General features: G+C 62.0%; 1 protein-coding gene across 7 annotated transcripts in view; it reads right to left on the reverse strand.

Moving 5' to 3' along the window:
- The window catches only part of FBRSL1 (fibrosin like 1), an 81,382-nt gene extending 55,426 nt beyond the window's left edge, over positions 1–25,956 (reverse strand). For 3 of the 7 annotated variants that reach the window (XM_032471942.1, XM_032471939.1, XM_032471944.1), the window contains exons 1-2: positions 25,293–25,955; positions 9,664–9,864 (exon numbers count right to left, since the gene is read on the reverse strand). In XM_032471942.1, coding sequence (XP_032327833.1) covers positions 9,664–9,864; positions 25,293–25,574 — 483 coding nt within the window. In that variant the 5' untranslated portion in view covers positions 25,575–25,955. Of the gene's footprint in view, positions 1–9,663; positions 9,865–25,292 lie in introns of all 7 variants that reach the window. The other 4 variants (XM_032471941.1, XM_032471940.1, XM_032471943.1 and 1 more) reach the window with 3 other exon arrangements.
- Positions 25,957–26,244: the final 288 nt, after the last annotated feature.

Here is a 26,244-nt window from a genome sequence, read left to right on the forward strand (position 1 = left end):
GGGGACACTTCACGCAGACCATGTAAACACACCTGTGAGTGGGGCTGGTGGAAGGATGAGATGCTGGAGTGTGCAGGGAAGGCCAGGCCCCGCTCCCCACTCGACAAGCCTGCAGCCTCTCCTCTGTGTGCACGCCACCCACCACCTCCAGGTCACTCGGACACTGCGTCATCCAATGACAGCAGCGCCTGCTGGTGAAGTGTGGTACTGCAGCCGCCGTGTGCCCGCGGGAGGGAGGCGGGAGGGGCTCTCCGGGCTGCGAGTGGGGTCGAGGCGCCAGAACCAGGGTGTCAGCTGTAAGGACACCCTGGTGCTCCCTCTACTCTGGGTTAGCTAATGCCTACCCAGGCTCTGGGCGGGCCCTGCCTCTTCCTGGAACTCCTCCCGACTCTCCCTCTGTGCCTCCGTCAGCCAGGCTGGGGAAAGGCCCCTCAGGGTCCTGTGGCCCCAGGGGTCACTCTGAGAGTGAGGCAGGGTCACTGGCTGGCTGTCCATCTCCTTGTATTAGGCTGTGAATGCCCAAAGGAGCAGTCCTTTGTCCCCTTCACATGGCGCGCTGGGCCTGGCACAGGGAGGAGGGGCTCCAGCAGTGCGAGGGGGTGACCGCATGTTCCCACAGCCAGCGGTGCCAGGGAGCATGCTTGCTGCCCTCTGGGGTTGGCCACCCCGCACTGCTCCACATTCCTCCCCTGGGACTCGGATGGATGGACAGATGGACAGATGGGTGAGTGGGAGATGAGGCACAGATGGGGGAATGGAGGTGTTAAACAGATTCACAGGGGATGCTGGCTGAGTTGAGGCCACCGCCCCAGGAGACGCATGGCCAGCAGGCCCCAGGGGACACAAGCTGTATGTGACCAAGTGCCCATGAGTGTCTGCGGCGCCCTGCCTGGGCCTGAGTGTGGTCCCTCTTGCTGGATGGACAGGGGTGAGGCAGCCGTGTCTTGCCCCACAGTGGTCAGTGGGCTCTGGTACATGTGCCTCCAGAGCAGGGGCAGGTCCTCTGGCTTCATCGCTGTCCCCATCTGTCCAAAGGACTAACGACTTGATTCAAGCCACATGCCCTGCCCTCCAGCTGCAACAGTCTCCCAGTCAATCCCACAGCTGCCCAGCTCCCCCAAGGGTGAGTTTTTAAAACCATAACTCATGTCACTGTGCTGATTAAAACTCCCCAGCTGTCCCCCTGCAGAACAGAGATGTCCATGCTCGCCTAGGGGGCACTGGCCAGGTGTCTCCTGCTCACTCGGGCCTCAGCTTTGGTAACCTGCTGGAAGAGGCCTCCCCAGTCCCCTGTTCTAAAGCCGCCTCCTTTCCATTCCCAGGCAGGCCTGCTGTCACCTCAAAATCCCCTGATTCGTTTCATGCCTGTCTGGAATCGAAGCTTCATGAAGGCAGGGGCTGTCACCCGTCTCAGTCACCATGGCATCCCGGGGCCCAGACAGGAACTGACCACCAAGCCCAAAGAAGCACATGCTGATGGCGAGCCCTCCCTTCCCACTGAGGCTGTGACCTGGCAGCAGGCGGGGGTGGGGGTGGGGACACCCCGGGCACCCACCCTCCGCCACCATCCTCCCAGCAGCGCCTGCCAGGAAGGCCCCCACGATGCTCGGTTCACAGGAGGGCCGTGCCGGGGGCGGGTGCTCAGGGGTTGCGGGCAGCCTCGCTTTCACCCCCTGGGACTCCACGGCCCCAGGCACAGGCGCCCAAGGCTCTGCCCACAGGCCCTTCCAGGATGGCCACCCCGAGGGGACGAGGTGAGCCTGCCAAAGAGGCCGAAGATGAGCCTCGCCGGCCAGGTCTTGCCCCAGAGGCAGGAGAAACCATCCCACAATAATGAATGATAGAGCAGTCATCGCAGTAAAGGCAGCGAATCCGTGTGTGTTACGCGCATCCAGCAGGGACAGGGCACGCCAGCTCAGTTTCCCATCTCGACAACCTGAGACGCGTGTGGTCTGGACAGCCCCACTGAGGAGGATACAGGCCCAGAAGGGAGCAGTCACTGGCTTGAGGCGACCAAGTGGCCAAGCCATGGCCCCGGCTCCGTGTGTGTGGCCCACACGCCGGTGAGGACTGCAGAGCCACCCAGGGGAGCCCCAGGTGGCTGCTCCCCAAGCTACAACCCAGGCCTAGAGTGGGGGAGGTGGGAGCACCCATCACAGCCCCAGGAGCCAGACTGCTGTGCCAGCTCCCCGGGACCAGCGTGGTTCTGACTTTCACTCACTAACCCCAAAAGCCCTTAGGGAGGAATATCAAGGGAAGGGTGTGCTCAGATGGGCTCCTCAGAGGAAACTTGGCTGCTGCAGACGGGCAGGGGCAGGGAGACAGGAGGCGGCCAGTAGTTGCTGAGGCTGCGGCTGCTGCATTCCAGGGAAAGGTCAGGGTCAAGGGCGCGGATTCTGGAGCCGGTCCTGGTTTGAATCCTGACTCAGCCACTTTTCCTGCTTGTTTTGGGCAAGTTACTTAAATGCTTCTTCGTTTGGATTTTTTTTTTTTTGTTTTGCTTTGTTTTTCCTTCTTCTTTTTCGCTTCAGTATCCTCATCTGAAAAATGGTCATAACAGGGTGTGGTCCGGTTAAGTGAGTTGCTCCGTTACCCCCGGGGACAGTGCCCAAACACTGGATAAGGCCACCTTCTCTCAGCTGCTAAGACGGTGGTGGGCTGGCAGTGATGAGGAGGCACAGACATCCAGACGACAAATACAGTTTCTTTAACAGACACAGGACTATTCAGAGCGTCCGTTTCATCTTAAGTCAGTTTTGGTAAATTGTAATCTTCAAAAAATGTGTTCATCTCACCTGAGTTGTTCAATTACTGGAGTAAAACTGTCTCCGTCCCATCCTTCAATGTTGGGGCCCCTGCCATGGTATCTCCTCTTTCGCCTCCAGCCCTGGTGATCTGTTCTTTGAGGGGGAGCTTTCTAACCAGGGATTCCCCAGTTCTGTTGATGCTTTCCGGGAAACCGCTTCTGCCTGCGCCCACCGATTGTTTGCTTTCCTGTTCATCGACTTCCTTCATCTGCGTCCCCTCCTTTCTCCTTTGGGATGCCTCTTCTTTTTCCAGGTTCTTAAGGTCATGGATCTTGAACCCAAAGCCTTTTCCAACACGAGCCCTGAAGCTGGCGGTCTTACTGCGAACACAGCTTTAGCCGCACCCTGCACATCCTGATGAATTTTTGTTTTCATTTGCCTTGAATTATTTTCTAACGAAACCCTATTCAGAGGGACACTTAGGAGGTGGAAGCAAAGGGCTGGCCTGGGTCGGAGAGAGCGTGGGAGGGGACTCCTGCTTCTGGTCTGATCACCGGGGCAGACGCAAGGCTCATCGCCGAGATGGGGGGAAGGGTGGAGCTCATGTGTTCTGGCGTGTTCACGCTCGGGGAGGCGCTGTGGCATCTGAGTGGAGCGTCGGGATACACAGGCCTGCAGCCCAGAGGGGAGGCTCTGGGCCGTCACGTGTTCGGGGTTCAAACCACAGGGCGGGCCGAGCCGGAGAAGGAGAACACCAATGAGGGCAGCACGTGTGAGGAGAAAGGGAACTCGAGAAAGGGCACCTCTGCCTGGACCCTCCCCAGCCTGCCCACTCTGAGCCACACTGGACCAGTCTGAGGCCAGTTTCAACTGAGAAGGGCTGAGCAAGATACTCGCTGCCTTTCCAAGACTTGGGACAAAAATAAAGTCAAATATCCTATTGATAATTTTCATACTGACTACGTACTGAAACAATAGGATTTAGGATATGGTTGTCCCTCAGTATCCGTGGGGGATTGGTTCCAGGACCCCCCTGCAGATACCAAAACCCACGGATGCGGGATGCTCAAGTCTCTTATGTAAAATGACGTAGCACGGTCAGCCCTCGGCATCTGCAGATGCACAGAGCTTACGGTGTATGGATCAAAATGTACTAGGGTTACTTTCGTCTCTTCTTTTCATGTTTTTAATGTGGCTACTGGAACATTTACGATTCTGGGTGTAGCTCCCATAAGGGTCGCTGCTCTGAGCTTCCCTGCAGGGTCAGAACCTGCCTTTAACAAGGCCACTGGGATCCCCCCAGGGGTTTGGGTGGTGGCCCCTGAAGTCTCAGGTCCCCCAAATCCCAGCCCTGGGACAGGTTTCTTGCCAAGTCTTCCAGGCAAGGGTGGGTCGCTGGACGTGGACACTGTCTTCCTTACAGCCAGCATCCCCCACCCTGCTTTGGCAAGCTGCTAGGGATGTCTCGCAGTCAGTGCAGCCTCCGGCTTGGGGAGGAGGGCTGGCCAGCTTCTCTGCCCAGCCAAACGCCAGTGCAGACCGACGCACGCCTGCCCCTTCTGACGTGCTGAGGCCCTGGCTCACGTTCTGTATCTGCCAGAAAACAGGCTCCACGGGGCAGGGGGACGCTCCAGGCAGGGCGCAGCCCAGCGCCATTCAAGTCCCCACCACAGCGTCACCAACACGAAGGCGCAGAACCTTCGGGAGTGACCAGGCACTCACCGGGGAGCACCTCCACACGCGATCGTCCCCAAGGAACTGCCAGGTGGACGCTGGTCGGGCGTGCAGACCCCCTTCAAGGACTGGGAGCCCACTGACCCATCAGGGTCACCCGTGCTCCCACCCCTCCCCTCCTGGGGCCACCCTGCCACCCTCTGGGGGGATCCCAAGGGACTCTCCTTAGTAGGCACCTACAGCGTGCCCTGTCAGTGCTGCTTCTGCAGGGAGCAACCTGGTTACGCCTCCACCCGACAGCAGACCACAATCACTGCCCTCGCTCTTCACAGGCCTAGTGGGGGCTCTTCTACAGAAGGTGCGAGCCCCCTGCCTACAGCCTGGCCTGCAGAGGGGAAGGCGGCTGCAGGGCTCAGAGGAGGAGAAGCCCCAGGAGAGCACTGTGCCCAGGCTGCGGTCTCCATCCTTGGGGTCCCTGGGGCAGCGTGGGGCCTCCTCCAGACCTCCACCCATCAGGCAGGGCTGCCCAACTCTCTCTGTGGCAGGGTGGGCCACACCCCACACTCCTGGCCTCGGGGCCAGATCAGTCATCAGGGCCCAAACCTGTGCCGCTGGGACACACAGAGCCCACATACCTGTGTTCTCTGCCTGGCAAGGTGAGTCATCAAATTAGAATTAGCCACCAATGTTCCAAAAATCACTGACCCCACAAAAAAACCCAGGTTTCCAGTTGCTCTCAGAAACACGAAGACCTGGCCACACAGGACCTACGGCAACACGAGCCCCCAGGACACGCACGACACATGTCCTCTAGTCCCCGACACGGCCAGCGGGTGCCCCGCAGCAGTGCCCACCCCTCAGGGTCCCGGCACTTTGAACCTGAGGCCAGCCATGGCGAGCGTGGAAGTCATGCACAGGGCTTGGTGGGTTTCTCTGGGCTCAGAGGGACCCAGGCTCCTTCCTCAGCAAGTGATTGTGCTTGTGCAGGGAACAGGCCCCACCCCTACTCACCCTAGGGGTCACCCAGGGTGCGGCCCTTTTGGATGGATAAGTAGGGCGGCCCCAGACCTTGGCTGCGGGCACCCTGTGCGCTCAGCCCAGGGGGCTGTGGCCTCTGCTCTCTCCTGCCATTAGAGCTGGTGCCCGACAGCTCTGTCTCCCCCCTTAAGTGGCAACCAAGCACTGCAGCCAACACTCCCAGCGCAGAAAGGCCTTGGAAGGCAGTGGCTACGCTGTCCAGTCCCGGCCCGCCTGTGACCAGCCCAGACATGAGCACGCACGGGGCCCACACTGCCCCTCAGGTGGGGAGGATTCCAGGGGAGTGGGAAGGAGGGGCGCCTGAAGCCTCGCCATCCTCAGGGCGTGACAAGGGGACAGTGGGAACTCGAGGGGTCAATGACAAGACCTCAGAGGCACCTTCAGGGGCATCTAGGAAAAAACCCCTTCCCGAGCGAGGGCTCCGAGAAACAGGATGGGAGGAGCCAGCCCAGCAAGGGGACTGCCAGGGTGGCCTGGAGGGCAATCACGGCGCGCTGGAGTCCCCCCAAGCCGCATAATGCAGTGAGCTGTGTCCAGGCTGCACGTCCCCCTCCCTGGGCCGCTCTCCTGCGGCTCAGCCAGGACGTCATGAGCGAGAGGCAAGCATAGATGTGCAGAGAACCACCTGTCGGAATAAACCATTTCCCGCACGGCACATGCTTGTCTGTTAAATTACAAACACTGATGCTGTTATAAAAATAATGGCACAGCACTTTTTATTTCCTTTAATCAGAAAAATAAGCCCCACGTTTCTGGGAGGGAGACCTTGGGGCCCTGCTCTGGGTGCCAGGCTACGAGGCAGACACCACGTCTGGCTCATCAGAACCCCGGGAGGCCAGGGAGGAAGGCCTGGATCCAGAAACAGAGGGGCCCCTCTGTGGCCTCCATGAACCGGGCCGGTACCGGAGGTGGCTGTCATAGCTCCGCGAGACTAGGCGCACAAAGCGCTGACTGGGAGCCTGGCCAGAGCGACCCCTGTGGCCGGTGCTGCTTGCCCACCATGTGCCCGGGGCTCCAGGAGCACTGGTGTGGGGCTGCCCTGAGTCAGAGGCCTGGGGCGAGGGATGGGTGACCTTGAGCACAGGTGTGAGGTGGGTGGGGCAGAGAAAGCCCTGTAGTGCGGGGTGTGTCCCAACAGGGGACATCCTAGGGGGCCAGCAGTGGGAAAGGTGTAGGAAGGGGACATTCTGAGAGTGGCCTCGGGCCCTGCAGGCTCTCTTGGTCCAAAGCTGGGGGGGACGTGAGAGTCTGCCCCCCAATTCAGTGCTCAGCCCCTGGGGTAGAGACAGAGTCCTGAGGGAGACCCTCCTCGTCACCAGCAGTTCAGACTCAACCACAGATGGCCCTAAGTGCCCCTCACGTCCCCTCCCCCATCACAGGGCCCTGGAGGGGTACACACATCACCCTCTGCCTGAGGGAAGGTAAGCAGGACCTGAGGCCCCGCTCCAGCTGTGCCTACGTCCTGCTGGTGGGGGATGCACACCGGCCAGACCGAGTAGGGCCCAAGGAGGGCAAGGCTCCCCTCCAACGTACACGCACACACTCCAGACCACATGCCACATACGTTCACACACAAACTCACACTCAGCGCAGCTGGGATAGGTGTACGTGGGAACTTCAATATACAAGGACACGTGGGCACTTCAGAGGCACAGAGAGATGCTGAGGGCCCCCCCCCAAGTCTGAGCCCTCAGGGGGTGGCTGTGTCCCCTCTCCCCGGGGCATGCGCGTCACAAAGCAGTGGGCACGGCGGGGGCGCCGTGGCGGGGAGGTGGGAAGCCGCTGCGGGTCCTCTCCTCTCTTCCTGGCGTGGGCAGGCCTCAGCTTGGTGGCAGCCCTGGAGGGGGCTCCTGCCTCTGCTGAGCCTCAGCTTCCAACTGCCAACAGCCCGGCCTGCTTGGAGAAGGCCTCCGGCCAGTCTGACAGCACATCTCAGGTGGCAGGGTGAGGGGCCTCGGCCCCGCCCTGCACAGCCACACCTGCGGTGGTCTGCAAAAATGGGTGTCAGGCTCCGGGGCTCACAGACGGGGCCTGGCGGGCCGCTGCAGGGGTAGAGGATCGAGTCCGTCGTGACCTCAGGGGCCGGCAGGGTTGGCCCAGGGCCAAGAGTGAGAGCTGGGGCTGATGGGCCCGAACCAGGTCCAGCAGGGACTGCCGTGGCGGGCTTGGGGGCCCCAGGAGAGGCCTGCGGGGTGGGGCTGGCCGGCCCAGGAGTGACGGGCGCTCGGGTATGGGGAGTAATGGCTGGGGCTTGCAGGGCTGGCTTGGGCCAAGAAGTGACCGCAGGGGCTGGCAGGGCTGTTTCGGGCCCATAAGTGGCCGCTTTCGTCGGCACGGCTGCTCTGGGCCCAGGAGTGGCCGCTTGGGTGGATGAGGCTGTTCTGGGTCCATGAGTGGCCGCTTTTGTTGGCACGGCTGTCCGGGGCCCAGCAGCGAAGACTTGGTGGGGCCAGGCTGCTCTGGGGCTTCAACTAATTGCTGGGGCTGACTGAGGCCCAGCAGTGGCCGCCGAGGGCGGCTGGGCTGGCCCAGGAGGGACCTTCGGGGTTGGCCCAGGGCTAGGGATGCTCGCCGGGGGCAGCAGCACTGGCCTGAGAGTGAGCTGGTGGGCCGGCGACGTGGACGCAGCATGAGGAGTGACTGTGGGGGCTGGCACCGCTGGCACTGGGCTAGCAGTGACCGAAGGGGCCGGTACCGCTGTCCCGAGGATGCCCTGCTGGGCTGGCTGCGGAGACGTGGGGCCATCCACGACCGCGTGGGCCAGCAGCGGTGCCAGAGGGCCAGCAGGGACCGACAGAGGTGGCACGGGGCCAGGATGGACCGCAGGGGCCGGCAGCGGTGCCATGGGGCCAGGATAGACCGCAGGGGCCGACAGAGGTGACAGGGGGCCAGGATGGACCGCAGGGGCCGGCAGCGCTGCCACGGGGCCAGGAGGGAGCGCAGGCGCCGGCAGCGCTGCCTGGGGGCTAGGAGTGCCCAACGTGGCTGGTGGGGCTGAGCCAGGAGTGACCGCTGGGGCCGGCAGTGCTGATCTGGGGCTGGAAGCAGCTGCTGGGGCCGGCATGGCTGACCTGGGCCCAGAAGTGACCGCCGGGGCTGGCAGGGCCGTCTTGGGCCTGGAAGTGACCGCTGGGGCCAGCTGCGCTGACCCGAGAGTGGCCGCTGGGGCTGGCAGGGCTGCCCAGGGTCCGGGAGAGCCCGACAGGGCTGGCAGCGCTGACACGGGGCTGGGAGTGACCCCTGGGGCTGGCTGGGCTGGAGCTGCTGCTGGTGCTGGGCCGGGCTGTTCTGGTCCCAGTGGTTGGCTGGGAGCGGCCCCCCTTCTGGGGAGCACACCTGCATGGAAGAAAGAGCACGTGTCCACCTGGGCAGGTGTGCCTGCAGACCCCCCATCCAGCCCAGGTCCCTGAGACATGCTGCCCCCTCACCAGCCTTCCAATCCCCAAGGGAGTTGAAAGTGGAGTGTGAAACACCAAGAAAACCCCTCTCTGAAAAGAAGGCGCAAACCAGTGAGTCCCTGAAGAGGAGAGCAGCTGCAGTGCTGAGCCGACACCTAGGACAGAACCCTGCACTCGGGGAGAGAGCCCCTGACCCGTCTCCCAGCCCCATCCCAGCAAGGACAGCCCCTCCCCCTGAGGGCTCGCTCCCAGCAGCTGCAGAGGAAGGCCCCGGGGCAGGGCTGCTCCTTGCACCTGGACCACCAACCACAAGTGACGTGACTCCCTCCCTGTCTCGCAGACACACTGCATTTCACTTAAGTTTAGCAGATGGAGAGCACTTAGCAATGAGCCTGGTCCCCACGCATTACAGACACACTGGACACCCTGTAGTCGGCGGAGCCTGACAGACGCAATGGGGAAACGGGGCCAGCCTATCAGCAAGTGCATCCTCCCGCCCCGCCTCAGCTGAGCACCCCTACCCCCAACCCCTGGGTTCCTGGCCCGGTTTGGCCTCTCCCTGGCTGTGACCCACCCGGGGCAGGTCTCCTGCCTCTGCTCAGGACCCGGACTTCCAGCGGGCGGCTGCCCCAGGCCCCAGTCCACGTGTGCCCCATACCCCACACCCGACAACGATGGAGCACGTTGCCAGGGAGGCCCAGATGCCGATGGGTGGTGTCCAGGTGCTGGTGTGGTCCTGAGGCCACCCCGGGGGAAGGGGGGCACAGAGCCCTTGGTTCTGAGCAGGGGCAGGGCCCAGGGCTCACCTGCTTGGCAGGCTGCAGCGGGACCTTTTTCTTCCCTGGGTCGCAGGTGGGCTCCAGGTCCTGCTCAGGGCTGCCCGCCTCCAGGGGCCGCCCATTCTCACTTGGCTCTGCAGATGGGCAGTTTTCTGACTCACGGGGCTTCTTGACGAGGCGACGTTCCCATTTCTCCTTCCGCTCATGTGGCTTCAGGGCCATGTCTTTCTGTGGGGTGAGAAAGGACAAAGCTGGTTAATCGGCAGTGACACATGATTCCACGTGTTACCCCACCAGGGACACACCGTGTGAGACTGTGTCGTGCTGAGTGGGGCCCTGGGCAGAGACAGCACCCACCTGGAGGTGCTGGCCCCCACCCCACCCTGCCCTGAGTGGGCTCGCAAGCTGACACTCATACCTTGGGAAGGAGCCTCCCACCCTGGGGGGGCTCCATCTGAGGGAGGATGAAAGGAGATGGACGGACGGGTAGGGGGCAGATGGGTCAGATATGTGTGGGCCTGTCAGGACTGGGGGTCTGGGGAGGGGGAGTGAGTTTCCCAGCCGGTAATGGAGGGCCCTGATCTGGGCCCAGCGTGAGGCCTCGCCCAAGCTCAGCAGGAAGCAGGTGCTGAGACTGGCAGCTGTGCTAGCCTTAGTGAGGGAAGGCTCTTCCTAGGGGGTGCCCCTTGGATTCCTGGGTGGAGGGCCACCACCACAGTAGCTGGCCACAGGCAGACATGGTGCAGCTCCAGCCGCCCATCCTCTGGTCCTGACCCACCCATGGGCTTACTTAGCAGCCCAGCTCCACGGAGCAGGGCATCCTGATGCCACAGAAGCCTGTCTTGGGAAAGCAGGTCCCATCTCAGCCAGCTCTCGTCCCTAGAACAGGGACCTGTGCCTGCCTGCATGGCTGCACCCAGTGCCTCGAGAAGGGCCTGAGACACGGCGGGTGTTCAGTAAGCACGTGCTACAACAGAGCGTGGTCTCCCCTGCCCCAGGGGGCAGCCGGGCCTGCTCACTCGCACCGCCTGCACGGCTCCTACTATGCAGAGGTGGTCCTGGACCCACGCCCATCTGCAGCCCCGCCAACGTGCCCAGAGCCCAAGAGGGCCTGGTATTTTCTGCTGGTGAGCGGGTGAGGTGGCACCCCTCCCAGCCACACTGGGCTGCTGAACAGAGAGGTAAGGGAACACCAATAAGCGACCCACAAGATTCTGAAAGCATCTGCCCAAGGAGGTGGGGAGGCCAGCCTTAATGAGGGCAGTGGTGACATATCCCAGGTGCTACCCCACATTCCAGGTGCCACCCTCACGGCCGCACAGGAAATGCCCCTCAGTGACAGCCCCATGGTCCCACAGGAAGTGCCCCTCGGTGACACCCTCAGTAAGTGTCCCCAGGTGTGGAAGCTCCCACGACTGCCCCGCCACGTGTGACCAGCAGCCTGGTCTGGGAGCAGTCATGGGCACGGTAGGCTCATGGCTGCCCATGGCGGCAGGAGGTTCCTCCTGTCTCCCGGACTGACTGCCCAAGGAGGGGCCCAAAGCCATGGTCACACAGATCCGGGGCTCACTGCAGGATCTGAGGAGGGACAGGCCCTCCAGAGTCTCTCAAGAGGGGGCATACAGCAGCCTTTGACCTCTGACCCCACACTAAGGGTTGGTGTACCAGTAGGGTTGGGGGCTCCTAAAAGTCAGCTGAGCCATGAGGCCACAAGCATGGTGCTTGTTCTGGAAAGTCTAGGAGGTCAGAAACCCTCCCAATCGGAAGCGGCCCTACCAGCCTGGAACTCAGGTCCCAATTGATGACCTGCCTGGCCCACACACGTGGGTCTGCCCAAAGTTCCACAGTCTTCTGCCTGAGCAACTTCCTAGTCGCAGGATAGACACTGTGAGCTATCAGACCGGAGGGACACCCCAGGTCATCTGCGTTTCTGTGGCCTCCCCTAGAGCCCTGGTCAGATGCCCTTACCAACCCCGAACCTCTCAGAGCACCAGTTCATCTCAGCCTGAGGGGACCACTCTCCCCCCGTGCCCTGACGACGGAGCCCCCGCTGACCCCAGGACTTCCCAGCGCCTGCCCTGTTCACGGACATCAGGTCATTCCCTTTAACTGGCAGCGAGCGCCAACCGTGTGCCAGCTCGCCTCCAGGTAGCTATAACTAGCTCAGGAGGGAGCCTGCCCCAAAGGCAAGTTGTCACAACACCCAAACAGGCGGGAAGGTAACATAGGGAGGAAGCAGAAGGGAAGGAGCCACTTCAGAGAGCGTGGGGAGGACTCTCGGTCAGAGCCTGGGGAGCCTCCCACTGGGAGCAGCTGGTGCAAAGTCCCTGAGGCGGCGAGGAGCTCCACTCTCCCTCTCTGGTGCCCATCTCCCAGGGACAGGGATGCTAGAGGGAGGCTCCATCGGTCAGCAGCTGGCCGAGGATACGGCACAGGCCTCCCTGGGGAAGAAAATGGATGCTGACCCTCCAGCGACAAAGTACTGGTGAAGACAGGAACTGGCTCCCCACACGCAGGGTACTTAATAACTACTGACTGCTGGTGTCCCCCTGACACAAGTGCTGTCCCCCCTCAGAGACAGAGTCCAAGGGCCCGAGATGTCCAGCGCTATTCCTGGTCACCCAGCCTGCGAGGATCTCATTGCTCACAGGCTGTTCTCACACAGGCCCCCGGGAGCAGTGAGGCCCCCAGAGCCCTGACCTGACAGGCCCCCTGGGCCTCTCTGACCTTCCAACTGCCACAGAAGGTGGCCAATTAGCTGTCCCCAGCTTCCCACTTCCTACTGGAAAAAGTAAGCGTGCTGCCACTGGGTGACCTGACCCAGCGACACACACTTCCCAAGTCACTGTGGCTTAGCCCCACTTTTGCAGGGGAGCCACTCACTCTGTGTGAAGGAGCCACTCAGGGCCTTCCTAGGCTGTCCGAGGCCACTTCTTACCTACCTGGCTAATGTCACAGAAACCGTTTCTAGCCTGGGGGATGACCTTGGAGCTCTCATGTCTGAGCCCTGGAAAGGGAACAGGGCTGTCTGTGGTGTGTCTGATTAGAAGTCTGAGCAAACATACGGAACGTGTTACCATTCCACTACTGACTATGAAACACGGGGACACCTGGCTGGGCTGGGATCTGTCTTTCTTACAAGCATCTGTGAGCAAAGACGACAAAGCGGCAGACGCGCAGCAAAGCAGGCCTGGTGACTTTTGTGGTGGGGGCCGCACAGGACCCACCTCCGCCCCTCCACAGGTTCTAGGAAGGCCTCAGGAAAACTCCAGGCTATCTCTCCAGACACATCCAGCCACTGTGCTGTTCACATGGCAAAAAGGACGCACTTGTCAACCACAAATTGTTCTAGTTCATCATATTTTCTGTAGGCCCGTGTCCAACGTTCTGGTGTTTAACAACTAGGCTGTCAGAATCCTTGAACCTTCAGTGCCTGGGCCTCTTCCCCAGCCTGGACTCAGTCCAGCTCCATCCTGGCCACAGCCCACGGTGGCAGGTAGGGCCCAGGGAAGGAACTCCTGCACCTAGAAGGAGGGGAGCGGGAAAGCCGCCGGCGCTGGCCAGGCCAAGGGTGAGTCAGTGTGCAGCAGGCGTGGGCCTTGTGCAGACCGAGGGGACAGCGAGACCACAGGCTCTCTCCTCCCGGCTTTTCTGGGCAGAGGCCTCCTGCAGTGCACATCCTGCCTGAAGGTTCGAGAGGATGAACTAAGCTGATGGCCCTGCCAGTTCCCTCTCCTGGAAGGAAAATCACCATCTCAACAGGACCTCTCCACAGCAGGGCTCACCAGGGTCCAGATGCAGTGGCTCCCACTGAGCCACTGCCCTGAGAATGACCCAAGGTCCCTGGGCTTCAGGGCGCAGATCCTGTGAGTCTATCCCACGGGCCCGCGGTCACAGGGGCAGGCACCTGTTCCACAGCGCACAGCTGGGGAGCACGAGCTGCCCTCCGCCCATGATGCCACTCCTGCAGGGTGTATCTGGGCCCTTTCTGGAGGCTCACCTGCGCTCGGGCACACGCAGTGCCACAGTTCTGCCCCCACTGAGCCTGTGCTGGGAGTGCTGGCCCTGCCCAGCCTCAGTTGCCTCATCTGTAGACTGGGGCTGCAGCTGCGCCCAGGCTGGGGTGAGGCTCCCAGTGATGTTGAGCACAACAACGACCTCCACACCAAGGGCCCCAGGGAGTGCTGTGCCCAGAAGTTGAAATCAGAGCTACAGATCAGAGAGCCAATGGGGAGACCCACAGGGAGGAGTGAGGCCGCGGTGTGTGGAGGTGAGCCCACCAATTTGGGTGATACAAGTGTTCCACTGTACAAATGGGGAAACCAAGGCACTGCCGAGGCTACAATGATTCAGAGTGAGCCGGGAGGCACTCCAGCAGTCTGGGGTCTGGGGTCTAGGGTCATGTCTACTGGCACCCCAGACCCTCTAGCCAGCCCCCAGGGGTGGCCAGCTCCTGCTGTCACCAGAGTGTCTGCCTCCAAGTGAGGAGACCTGAAGAGGGGTCCGGGCAGGGCCTCAGTCAGCAGAGCCTGGGCCAACCCCCTCCCCCGCACAGACCTACCTGTGCAGCCCACCTGGGTCAGTGCACACCTGTGAGCACACAGACACGGGCAGATGTGCCCATGCCCGCGTGCAGGGAACCTACAGAGCAGGCACTGCCAAGCACAGCAGTGCACAACCCCTGGTAGCCTGAGGCAGTCGCCCCACAGTGAAGCCCCCAGCACCCCTGGCAGTGGCCAAGCCCTTGAACCCTCCCTGGACCACTGGGGCGGGGTGCGTGCTGTTGTGAAATCACAGGTTAGATTTTCCTGTAGTGATTTCACATGACTACTTTCAGCTCTCCTAAACATTATTACCTTACAGCACCAATAAAGTCTCTAACTGCATCAATGAACTGACCGGGGAGAGAGAAAAGTAATTACAGCTGACAAACACAGATTAGGAATGATTCCCCTCACTGGGGGCTGAGGCTGCTTGTCCCCACACGGACCAGGCTCCTCCAGGCCTCCAGGCCCTGTAGGCAAAGGCATGGCCACACCCCTCCAGCCAGGTGGGAGCCCCTCTGCTCCAGGAAGCACACTGGGGCCTGCTTCCTGATACCTGGGCCCCAGCCCCACAGAGCCCACCTCTTGTCACCAAACACGGGCAACCCTGTCACTGGCCCCATCAGGAGGAGAGGAAAGCCTGGTCCCAGGGGACCACCCACCTGAGCCCTCACCACAGCCCTTGACCCCACCTGCCCCTCAACCTCCAGCCCTGCATGGGAGGGAGGTCCTGGTGGGTGACAGCTCCCTCCCAATGAGGCGCCAGAAGGCTGTGGGCAGCTGAGGTGGCCTGTGTCTCAGAAGCTTCTGGACCTGAGGGCCCCAGCAGCCCTCCGGGATCTGCGGTTCAGGCACCAGCTCTCCATGGCTCCAGGAGTGCAGGCTGAACCCTACCCACGTCTAGTCGGAGTGCGGCCCCACCCCTTCTACTTTCAGAGCCTCCCTCACAGCTCGCCTGGCAGGCTGTCACCCCCTGGCCTGGACACCCTTCAGAACACGTCTACCTGGGGCTCGGCTCTGCTCTGCCCTCTGCCCTGGCAGCCACGTGGTTCACTTCCCGTCACCTGCGAGTTTGGCTCAAACCTCCCCGCAACCCAGAGTCCTGCCCCACCTTCCCCACTCATTGCCTGGATTACTCAGCCGTGGTTTGCACCATGGGGCAGACCACACGTCCTTCCCTGTGTTCAGGGGAGCGCATGGTTTAGCACAGAGTCTCTCCTCAAGAGGGACCCCCTCCCCTTCCATCTTGGCCAAAAAAGAGTGGCTTCTGCACCGCCTACCAGCAACTGGTGACCCCACCCTCAAGCGGCCAAGTCTCCCTGTCTGCCTGGGACTGAGAGGGCTCCTGGGGTGTGGGGCTTCAGTGCTAAAACAGGGGAAGCCCCAGAGAAACCAAGGAGGCCCCATGAACCACCCAAACAGTGCCTTCCTCCAAGCAGACAGCCTTTGCCCTTCCCTGCCCACAGTGTCCTGCAGGCCAGGATGGAGCGGGTGGAAGGTCCCTCTGCCTGGCCCAACCCCCATCCTGGGGCACCTCCGATACCTGCCTCTGACCTCTCTCGGGTCAAACGCTGCACTGGAAGCTGGCTGGGCTGCCTCCACCCTGGTATGGGGCCCAGGTGCAGTTGCCCCCTCCAGCTACACTGTTGGGACAGGACTGTCCTCCCTGCCCCGTCTCCCTCCTAAGTTCATACTCACACCACACAGGCACTGCTCCCCACCTTTTCCCCAACCCCACTGCCAGTCTGCCGACTCCCAGGCGAGGCATCCCCACCTGAGAGGTCCCTCATTCCCTGGCCCAGCACAGTCCACCATGGCCGCTAAAGTGTTATACTGCCTCCAAGGATGGTCTCCTGAAGGCCTCACTGACCTCAGCCGCTCCAAAAGCTTCTGGACCCTGCTTGTTGTATCCTGGCCCCTCTGGGTCAGTCCTCTGTTGGCTCACTGCACTTGTCCTCGGTACCCTGTCCCTGAGTCCCTGCCCACAGTGCGCTCTGGGCACCCAACACCTGGTGAGGCCAGCATGGCTGGAGGGCAGATGGTCTAAGACCCAGGAGTCAGGCGGGCAGCCACAGGGCAGCCCCAGCAGGATGCCTGCAGCCTCTGTCAGCACTGCGGCTGCTTCCTGAGCGCTGGGCCCCCAGTCCGCAGGCGGGGAGGCCCCTCCTGGGGTTAAGCCCCCTCCCGGGCTCTGTGAAGACACCCACTCCTTCACAAGTCCGCTGAGCCCCCGCTGTGTGCTGTTGCGACAGCGAAGAGTCACCTGGAAAGAAGACAGACCTGCCCCATGGCTGCCTGAGCTGCCCTCTGATCAACACTCAACTGGGACTTAATGTTCACAACCACTGTCCTGACAATTATGTTCTGAAGTCAGTCTCTGTCCAGGGCCCTCTTAGCCTATAACACCGGGGGAGGCTCCGACCGCCAGCCCCTGCACACCCAGACGGTGCATCCCGTGCTCGCCCACAAGTGCCCAAGCAGGTCTCAGGCTCGCTCCCCGGGAGCTCCCCCTCCGTCCCCCGAACCTGCACAGCTGCTGCCAGCCAGCCCGCCTGGCCCACCTTGGGAGGGGGAGCAGCCTAGGCAGGCCAGGAGCCAGAGCAGCCACCGCCGAAGCATCTTGTGCCTGCCTTCTGTCCGGGGTGAGGGACAAAGAGAAACAAGCTACAGGGACAGCTCAGAGGAGGGCCTCAGAGAGGAGATGGGAGGACGTGAGGCCGCCCAGCAGGCACTTGCATCTCGTCACCCTCTGGATGAGGAAACAGGCCCAGAGCAGGACAGGGCAACCTGGGGCCACGTGTGAGGAGGAGACGCTCTCTAGCCTCACTGGCCGCCTCAGCTGGCCGGGAGGGCCTGGGAGATGGCAAGAGCCAGGGGCAGAGGCCCGAGGCAGGTGGTCCAGGGGCGGGGCCTGAGGTGAGGAGATGGGCTGCGCCAGGTCTCCAGGGCAACACGAGTTCTTCCACAGATGACAGAAAGGGGACCCTTGGGGGATCTGGGCCAGGCAGTGATGTGATCTCAGGGGCCAGGGGCCCCTGGTGTTACCCAGCAGACAAGTCTAGGCGTGCTTCTGTCTGACAAATCCTCACTGGGGCTGAGGGCAGGCCATGCAGTACGTGGGAAAAGCACTGGCCAGGGGCCTGCCAGGGTCTGAAGACCAGCACGTGGGGCTGGGGTCAGAGGGACAGCTGTGATGTGTGACGTCAGGTAAGTGACAAGGTCATGGCTGGCTCCCAAGGGTTCCTGTGGGGACTCTGGCTCTTCCTGAGAGGCAGGAGTCTTGGGGTCACATGAGCATGAACACCCCACAACCCAAGGCTGGAGAGTGTATCTGCAGGGAGGGCAGCAGCTGCCAGGCACCCCACATGGCACAACATGTCAGGTTGGGGGTGATCAGTGGGCCGGGGCTCCCATGGGAGCTGGTCTGGATGTCCCACTAGGAACCTGCCAGCCCAGCAAGGATCAGGGTCCATGGGGCCAACTCTTGACGCAGTGTGAAACTGTGAGGCCCCTTCCAAGGACAGGAAAGGCAGAGCGGCCACACACGGGCCCTAGACTAGAGCGGTGAAGCCCATGCTGGATGGGCAGGAGCCCTGCCGCTCTCAGGTCGCGTGGCCTCCAATCTGCAACCCCTCAAAGGCGCAGCAAAGACCCCCGCCCCAGACCTGCTCTGGGTTCCAGTCCTGCTCTGCTACTTGCCAACCATGCAGTCCTGAGAAGTGACTTAGCCCCCGTGCCTTAGTTTTCTCGGCTATACGATGAGGACAGCAAGCACCTGCTGCAGGGGCTGCTAGGAGGATGAAGCAAGCGGAGACTCTGACTGCCATCGTTCCCGCTTCCCATGACTCTCAGCATCTACGCAGATCACGTGTGTGGGTGGCGGCCCCCTGACAAGGCCGCGCCTGTGCCTCACACGGATGCTCCCCGCCACGCCTGCTGACACTAGGCTCTTACCAGAGAACCCTCCCTTGTCTGGGGCCCACAGGCACCTGTAGCCGGGTCAGTGTGTGCAACTCCATGCCTGCGGCCTGTGCAGAGTCCAGAAGGCAGCGACGACCCCGAATGGCTGCTCCCGGGAAGAAGTAGAGGCAGGCAGTCCCTCCCCATGTAGACACACTCACAGCCCCCTGCGTCACCCCTACCACACGCGCGTACTAACAGCCAGGCTGGCTTCAGGGGCCCAGTCAGCCCTCCCTCCGTGTGCAAGCAGAGTCCTGGTGAGATGCATGATGTGGGGAACTCGGGTGAGTTTTCTTCCCAGAACTACTGGGGCAAACCAGGGCACTGGAAGGTTCTCCACTCCAAACTGGAGCCAAACACCACATCTGCCCCGAGTTCCCAGAGCACTTGACTGAATGGAGGTTTCAGATTCCAGCTCCCGACAGAGAAAGTGCCTCAGGTGACCTCAGTGACACCCACCGCCCCCACCCAGCCGCCCCTCCGCCAATGGCCTCACTGACCTTCCCCAGACATCTCAATCGGAAAGCCCCACCTGGCCCCGGCCCCTCCCCAGAACCTGCCAGTTGTCTCCTCTCAGTCTCTGGCCCGTCTAGTTACTGTCTGCCTCCTTTGCCTGGAGCAAAGCCCGCAGCTGGCAGAGGCCAGGCACACAGCTGTGCTCAGCACTGCTCAGGGAGTCAGGGAGGGAGCACGGGTCAGAGCCTCCCTGCCGGCCAGCAGCCCCACTCCAGCCTGGCGTGGCCTGCCCTGGGGCTACTGCTGCCTAAGCCCCAAGGTGTGAGAGCTAAGAGACCCTCCCTAGCAACAGCCCAGGCTGGAGGAGGGAGGCCACGGCTGTTACGCAACCCCTGGTGTTGAAAACCTGACTGGGAGGTGGCCTGGCTGCCTGGAGGCCCTGTGAAGACCGCACCTGGGGACATGTCCTCGGGCCAGCACGCACGCCAGTCACCGAAGATGGGCAGGAAGGGGCTCTCGGCAGAGGAGCTGGAGCAGGCAACACGGCCTGGGCAGCGTGGGCTCGGCCCAGACCTGCTGTAACCCTGCCCTAGGCGAGCAGCAGAGGCCCACACCCGGGTCTGCCCGTCGGCAGACCTGCTGACTGAGCCCCCACCTCCTGGGGCTCCACACACTGCATGTGAACCACACGGGTCAGGGCCAGGTCGGTGGTGGCTCCCAGCAGGTGTCTTGCTCAGTCACTGTGTGCCACTGTTGTCACCCTGGTTGCCCCCAGCTCACAGTGATCCCCGTGCCCATGGTGGGAGTGGTTGCTAGACTCCAGCATCCTTTCTCCAGAAGTCGACCACTGCCCACCTGCACAGAATGTGATGGGACGGCGCCCAGAGCCTTACCACCTGCCAGCACACAGGTGCCCTTCTCAGCACCTCTCGTCCCAGGCAGCCCTGCTCACAGGGGGCCTGCTGACCCGGCTTCCAGCCCGCTGGTCCCATGGTTCCCTGACTCACTACCTGGACCCAGATAGGTCCTGGGCACATGGACACGCGTGGGGCTTCACACACGTACCCAGGCACAGCCCCACCACACAGACGCCCGTGTGTGCACACACGCATACAAGTACCTGGGACGCGGACCCACCCCTCCACCCCCACAGGGTGCGCACGTGCGCGCTCACACACACACACACACACACACACACACACACTGTGGACCACAACTCTGCCCAGAAACTCAGCAGGGGCAGAGGGAAGATGGGCTGCCGCATGCTACAGGGGTGCCCCCACAGCCCACGCTGCCCCTCCTGGGCAAATTCAACTTGTGGGAAGACGGGGACCATGCTGCAACACGTCCCCTGGCTCCCCCTCAAGCATAGCACAGCCTCCAGGTGCTCAGTGGGGGTGGAAGTGGGGAGACAGACGGTTTGCTACCCTCATGTCCTTAGCCCCACAGGCCTTCACAGGGGCCAGGGCACAGCGTGGGCAGGACACAGAGAAACAGGCCCAGAGGCCACAGTGCTGTGCAGCCTTGGGGGAGCCCAGGAGATGGCCCCGGCCCCCTACATGGGGCTCAAGACCCCCACCTGCGCTCAAGGGTGGGTGAGGGTGATGAGCTGGCCAGCAAAGACAGGGGCACTGCCCACCAGGACTGAGGCTGCCTCCACTGCTGTGTTCGCCTGGGGCCCTACCACCCATGAGGAGCCTGTGGGGATTGTGGGTGACGCGGCGGACCCCTCCCTGCCCGCGTGCAGCTGCAGGCTCTGCAGACTGATGTCTATACCCACGGTGTTCAGAGGAGATGGCCCTCCCCCAGAGGTCAGGCAGCCGGCCCAGGGCCACAACATCACTCCTACAGCCCAGGAAAAGGCTACCCCTTCAGATGTTGTACAGGTCCACCCTCTGCTCAAGCTCTGATTCTCCACAAAGAGCATCTGAAAAATGCAGCCCAAGTCCAGGTGCAGATTGGTACTGAGATGGGCAGATCTCGGGCAAGGACTTCACCACCCGGGGCCTCAGTTTCCTCATCTACAAGGTGGACGTGTGAGGACGGGGAGTCCTCCAGACATGTCCTGAGCAGCTGTTGTTGTCACCACTGTGCCCACAGTGCTTGGCTCCCGGACAACGAGGCGCTAACCCACAACAGGAGACAGTAGCAGTGCAGGGGCAGGCTGCGCCCAGAGCCCTCCCACCCTGCAAGTAGCAAATCTCCTGCTGCCTTAGGGTGGCAGATGCTCACGTGGGCCAAGGAGGCTGTGCGATGGCTTTCCAATCACTGGCTGGAAGGGTCCCCTCTGGAGGGAGCAGTGCCCCCCACCCCAAGCTGTGGGCCCTTGTGGGGCAAGATGGAGCAGCCTAACACTGTCCTAGGCAGGTTCCAGTCTCAGTACCACACTGCCAGCCTGTGACTGCAGGCACAGCACTCTCCTTCTCTGCGGCTCAGGTTCCCCATGTGAAGAACAGAAGGTAGCCTGGAGGAGGTGCTGTGGCCTGGAGGCTTCTCCTCACCCAGCCTCGTCATGTGTGTGGTCTCAGCCCTGTTCTCCCTCTGTCAGGGGGTTGGGCTGTGTACGTGGCCCCCCAGACAAGCCAACAGCATGAGCTTCCTTCTATCCATGGGCCAGTGGGGCTACACCCAGGTCCCCACACTCCGGGCCCTGAGCACCCAGAGCCAGCACAGATCACATGCTCCCTACTCCTGCAGGATGCGGAATCCTGCCTGCAGGGACGCCACCAGTCCTGAGCCTACTGGATGTGACCCAGGGTCGGGGGAGTCTTGGCTCCCTTCACAGACCACCCCATCCACCATGGGACCATGTCCAGAACTAAACCCGCCCCTCAGCTACAGTCAGCGGGTTTGAGGCGCATATCCCAAGCTGGGAAGAGCTCCGTTATTTTCAGCAGAAATGCAATGCAAGCCCCTGGACAGCCCTGGACAGCCCTGAAGGCTGGGAGCTGGGCGGCCAGACCAGGACCACCCACCCACCTGCTGATGTGGTGTGTGGGGGCAGGAGCAGGGTTTCTCTGTGAGTCGTTCACATGTGGTTTCAGGTGTACGTTTTGTGGACTATAAAAGTTAACACATGTTGATCAGAAAGTAGGAAGGAGAATTAGAGAAAGGAAGTCACCTGTGACCACAGCTAAAATTTGGGGTGTTTTCCTTTCCATCTCTATTCCTGGGTACACACCTCCCAGACACGGGTACAGATGTGGTGAATGATCTTTGCCTTCAACAAAAAAGGAGAGACTGCAAGTCGGTATGGTGACAGCTGTGTAACATGCCCCGGAAACATGCTCACCAAGAGCTGGTGAGAGTAGTTACTGAAGGAGACTGAGTTTGGAGCAGACCTTTTCCAAAATACGCTTTTCCATAGAGCTTGATTTCTCTGAACCAGGTAAAAGTGTTTTACTGTTTGAAAAGCAAACCAACAAGGAATCATACGGATGCCAAACCAGAAGGGTGGTTTCCACTGGGTGCCAGTGGCAAACCCTCTAGACCTGCACAGACAGAGCACTGAGGAGCAAGGGCCGGAGCATTGTGCAGCCAACCCCGAGGGCAACCAAGAGGCACACGTAGGTCTGCCAGGCCCGTCCTAATCCTGCCTGCAAGGTGGATCTCCTGGGACACCCAGGGGCCTGCACAACCTGCCCTGCAGTCCAAGAGTGGCTTTTGTCATAGGGAAGAAGGGTAGATCTAGGTAGAGAACCACAGCGCTGCTCTGGCCTGTCCCCCAAGGGCCTCTCCATCACCTCTGGTCAACACACCAGGAGGCAGAGACGTCACAGGAACCAGAGAGACAGCAAGAGTTGTCCATTGGTCCATCCCAAATGTCCCTGAGAACAGAAAAAAGAGCCCCAACACAAGACCCCATCCCACTGCTACCTGCTCATGGCCCCTACCCTGATTAATGGAGAATCAGAAAGCTGATGTGGGACCAGGGTTCAGGGGTGTGACCCCGTGCCCAGCCTGTGGCCTCTGCACACCCTCAGCTCAGACACTGGACTCCAGCCGTCCAGCCCAGGACTCCAATGGAGACAACTCTATCCCTAGACCTGTTGACACATCCTGAGTCAGGCCAGACCTAGGGGCTCTTTCTCAGCTGACAAATATCGCCACCACATTACAGAGTGCCTGCTCTGCCCACAGCACTTAACAGAAGTGGCCGGTGACCCTCCCAGCTGCCCCAGAGGCAGGGATCTGTCTCATTCTCCCTTAGGGGCAGACACAGAAAAGCAGCAGTACATGGGGCTGAGAGTAGGGGAGTCTGGCACCTGCCTGGGACATGGTGGGTGGGAGGTCTGCCTGGGGAGCAGGGTGGGAGGAGGCCTTCCCAGGGCATAGAGGGCAGGGGGCCTACTGGGATGTGGGGGGTGGGGAGGACCACATCAGGACAAAGGAGGACTTGAGGGACACTGGCACTCTGCATAGGTCCCATCTCCTGAGCGGGTCTACACTTGACATTTGGTTGTTTATGCTCCCAGGGTGGCAGCTTACGTCCACATGGAGGCCAAGACAGACTCCCGAGGGCCTGGCAGAGATCTGAGACTGGGCAGGCCGAAGCCATGACACTCATGGCGCTGGGCCTCAGAGTCTCTATCTGTGCAGTGGGGACAAGCAGGCTCCAAACAGTGCTGGCCAAGTCCTCGATCGCTGCACGCTAGCCATCGTGAGTTATCTGAACTCTGGGGGAAAACCACTACACTTCAGCAAGAAATGAGGCCAAACAAGCAGGCCGATCTAGAAGTCATGACTTGCCCAGAAGCCCCGTACTTTCCAAGGCAGCAGCCCTCTCCCTGGCTCAGAAGGGCAGAGAAAGGCACACGGAGCGGCCCCAGGGTGATGCGTCTGTGTGAATGCCAAGCAGAAGGGAGGCTCAGTCTCGTCTGGTCTGAGCCTGTGGAAGTCCCCTAAACCCAAAGCTGTATTTTGTGTCCCCTGATGCAGGAGAGGTACAGCCAGAGCCACCGCAGGCAGCGAGTGGACGAGGCTCATTTCACCAGGGCCCGTGAGTGACCTTGGGCGCAGCCGCCCTGAACTTCGGTTTCTCCTCTCACTAGTTCACTCCACAACCATGTCTGGGGCACTAGGACCCCACAGGGCACACACACACAGACAAGATGCCAGAGCTACTAGTTCTGGTGGGGAGAGCACCTGTTTTGAGTGAGCAAATTACAAGACAGCATTGGAGAGAATGGGAACTGACAGGAAAGAAAGAATATAAAATAACATGGGGAGAAGGACCTGTGGGGGGAAAGGGATGCTGCGTCAGGCCACGGCCCGAGAGGCTCTCTGAGTGACATCCACGCTGAGACAGGAAGGTGCCAAGTGACCAAGGCAGAGGGAACAGCAAGTACGGAGGCCCTGAGGCATAACCTGCGAGAGGCTGACGGGCTGGTGCCAGAGTCCAGCTGTCAGAGCAGCTGATGGAGCATAGAACCTTGGAGGCTGCAGTTAGGGTTCTTTTTCCCTCCACCTGACAGAGTGGTTACATCTGGAAGGTAGGTGGTGTATCCACTCTTAGAGGCTGCAGGGCAAGACCTGGCTGGGGCCACCCCTCCCCAATAAAGAGCCAAGGCAGGTGCCCCCATATGCCACCAAAGCGTGTCAGCTGAGGACCCCTTGGCCCAGGAGCCATCTCAGGCTTTCCAGATGTGCACAACAGAGGATCCTGGAGCTGTGTGTTAGCACAAGCTCGGACGCAGGTGCCCCACCCCCGTGCATCCATGTGCCCAGACAGAAAGCAGCAAACCTGTGCCTGGGCCACCTCCCCCTGGCTGCAAGCGCCTGACCCCAAGGCTCTCTACAGACCAGGTGCCCCCACCCCCCGGAGGGAGCTCACTGCAGGGATCTGCAGTATGGGGACTTCCCCTCTCCTAGAGCTCAGCCTCTGAGACTGGGGAATCCTACCTACATCGCTGGCCTCCAAGCCCCAGGGAAAGGGAAGGGGAGCTGCTAACTGAGCAGTCCCTGGGACCCCAAACCCAGCAGATGCCGGTCCCCCAAAGTAAGTGCTGCATGGGGCCCCCTGGAGGGTGGAGGGGCAGGCTGGCTGGCTGAGGCTCACAGGGTTCTGGGGCCTGCCAGTTCTAGGAGACAGCAGCTCCCCAACCAGTCCACTTGCCACCTCTGACAGCACTCATTTCCTTCTCCACTCACTTGGGTTCAGGCAAGAAGGGAAGTATTTGCTCAACAAATACTGTCCATGACAAGTCAACCAGACAAGCAGTATTTTTTTGCCATCCTATTAACCACGCAGCAAACAGTGGTCCCAGAGAGGGAGCTAAAATATGACCGTCCCTCTCCCCATCTGAACAGAGACCTCGGTCGGGAGGAGAGGAACAGGAAGAATCCCCTAAGTATCCATTTTATCACCTTCACCTCCAAGTCCAGCAGTGTCCACCTCCCTAGCACATCCCGAACTGAACAGAGTGATATCTTGGCAACAGAAACACAACTGAAAAAAAGGCCGACTGAGTAGCTAGACAGACCCATTGCGGACAGTGCAATTTAGAGATTTTTAAGTCACAGCCTCAAGACACAAACATCCCTGCACCAACCGCAGGCTCCAGGGTCCTTCAAGAGCAACCCGGAAGACACGCGGGGCCCACGCAGCCCGGGGAGCCCTGGGGGTGGGTGTGCCGATGCCCCGGGGGAGCCCCGCTCGCGACTCTGGCCGCAGCGTGCTCGCGGGGGCCCACCTACCTCCAAGGCCTCCAGCGTGCTGAAGCTGGCGATGGCGAAGCCGTCGATGACCTCCTCCTCCTGCGAGCTAGACTCGCGGCGGCGGCGGCGCGGGGGGCGCGCGGCGGCGGCGGCGCGGGGCGGGGGCGCGCGGGGCAGGCCCGTGTTCTCCTTGCCGGGGCCGGGCTCGGGCTCGTCACCCGACGACGCGCTCTGGTCGCGGGCGTCGCGGGCCGCCTCCCGGCGCCGGCCGCGGTCCCGCTGCGCGCGTGAGCGCCGGCTCTGGCGGACCTTGGCCTCCATGGCGCGCGGTGACCTTGCGGCCGCGCCGTCGGGCTCCCGCTCCGCTGCCGCTGCGCTACGCGGCACCGCCGGGCTCGGTGCAGACCGCGCGGACTCGGGCCCTGGGCGGCGGCGGGTGGCGGGTCGGGCCGGACATGCCGCGCAGGGGGCCTTAGCCCCGGGCCCGGCGCGGCCTGGGCGCCCCGGCGCGGGCGGCCGCGCGCATCGGCGGGGCGGCCGGCGCTCAGCGGCCACCGGCCGCGGCCCCGGGGGCACGCCCCATGCGCGGCTGGCAGCGGGCAGAGGCTGGGCGGAGGCCCGGCGGGCGGGCGGGCGGGCGGGGCGCGGACCCGGGCTGAGGCGCCGGGGCTCGTGAGGCGGCGGCGGCAGCGGCGCCCCGAGCGGATAACAACTGACGTACTTCCGCCAGGCGGCGGGCGCCAGAGGAAGTGGGCACTCCAGCAGGGCCGACGCGAGCCCCGCCCCGGCCCGGCCCGGCCCCGCCCCTAACGGCCCCGCCCAGCCACGATCTGCCCCTCCGGCCTTGCTCCATCGCCCCGCCTCCGGCCCCGCCCCGGCCCCGCCCCTCGGGGGAGGGAGCTAGGAGGCCTTGCCCCTTCCCGTCCCTCCGGGTGCACCTGGGCGGGCATCTCCGCACGTGGGAGGTGTGGGAAGCTGGAGCGCTACCCTT

The sequence above is a fragment of the Camelus ferus genome, chromosome 32, assembly GCF_009834535.1.
Source record: "Camelus ferus isolate YT-003-E chromosome 32, BCGSAC_Cfer_1.0, whole genome shotgun sequence".
Taxonomy (NCBI): Eukaryota; Metazoa; Chordata; class Mammalia; order Artiodactyla; family Camelidae; genus Camelus; species Camelus ferus.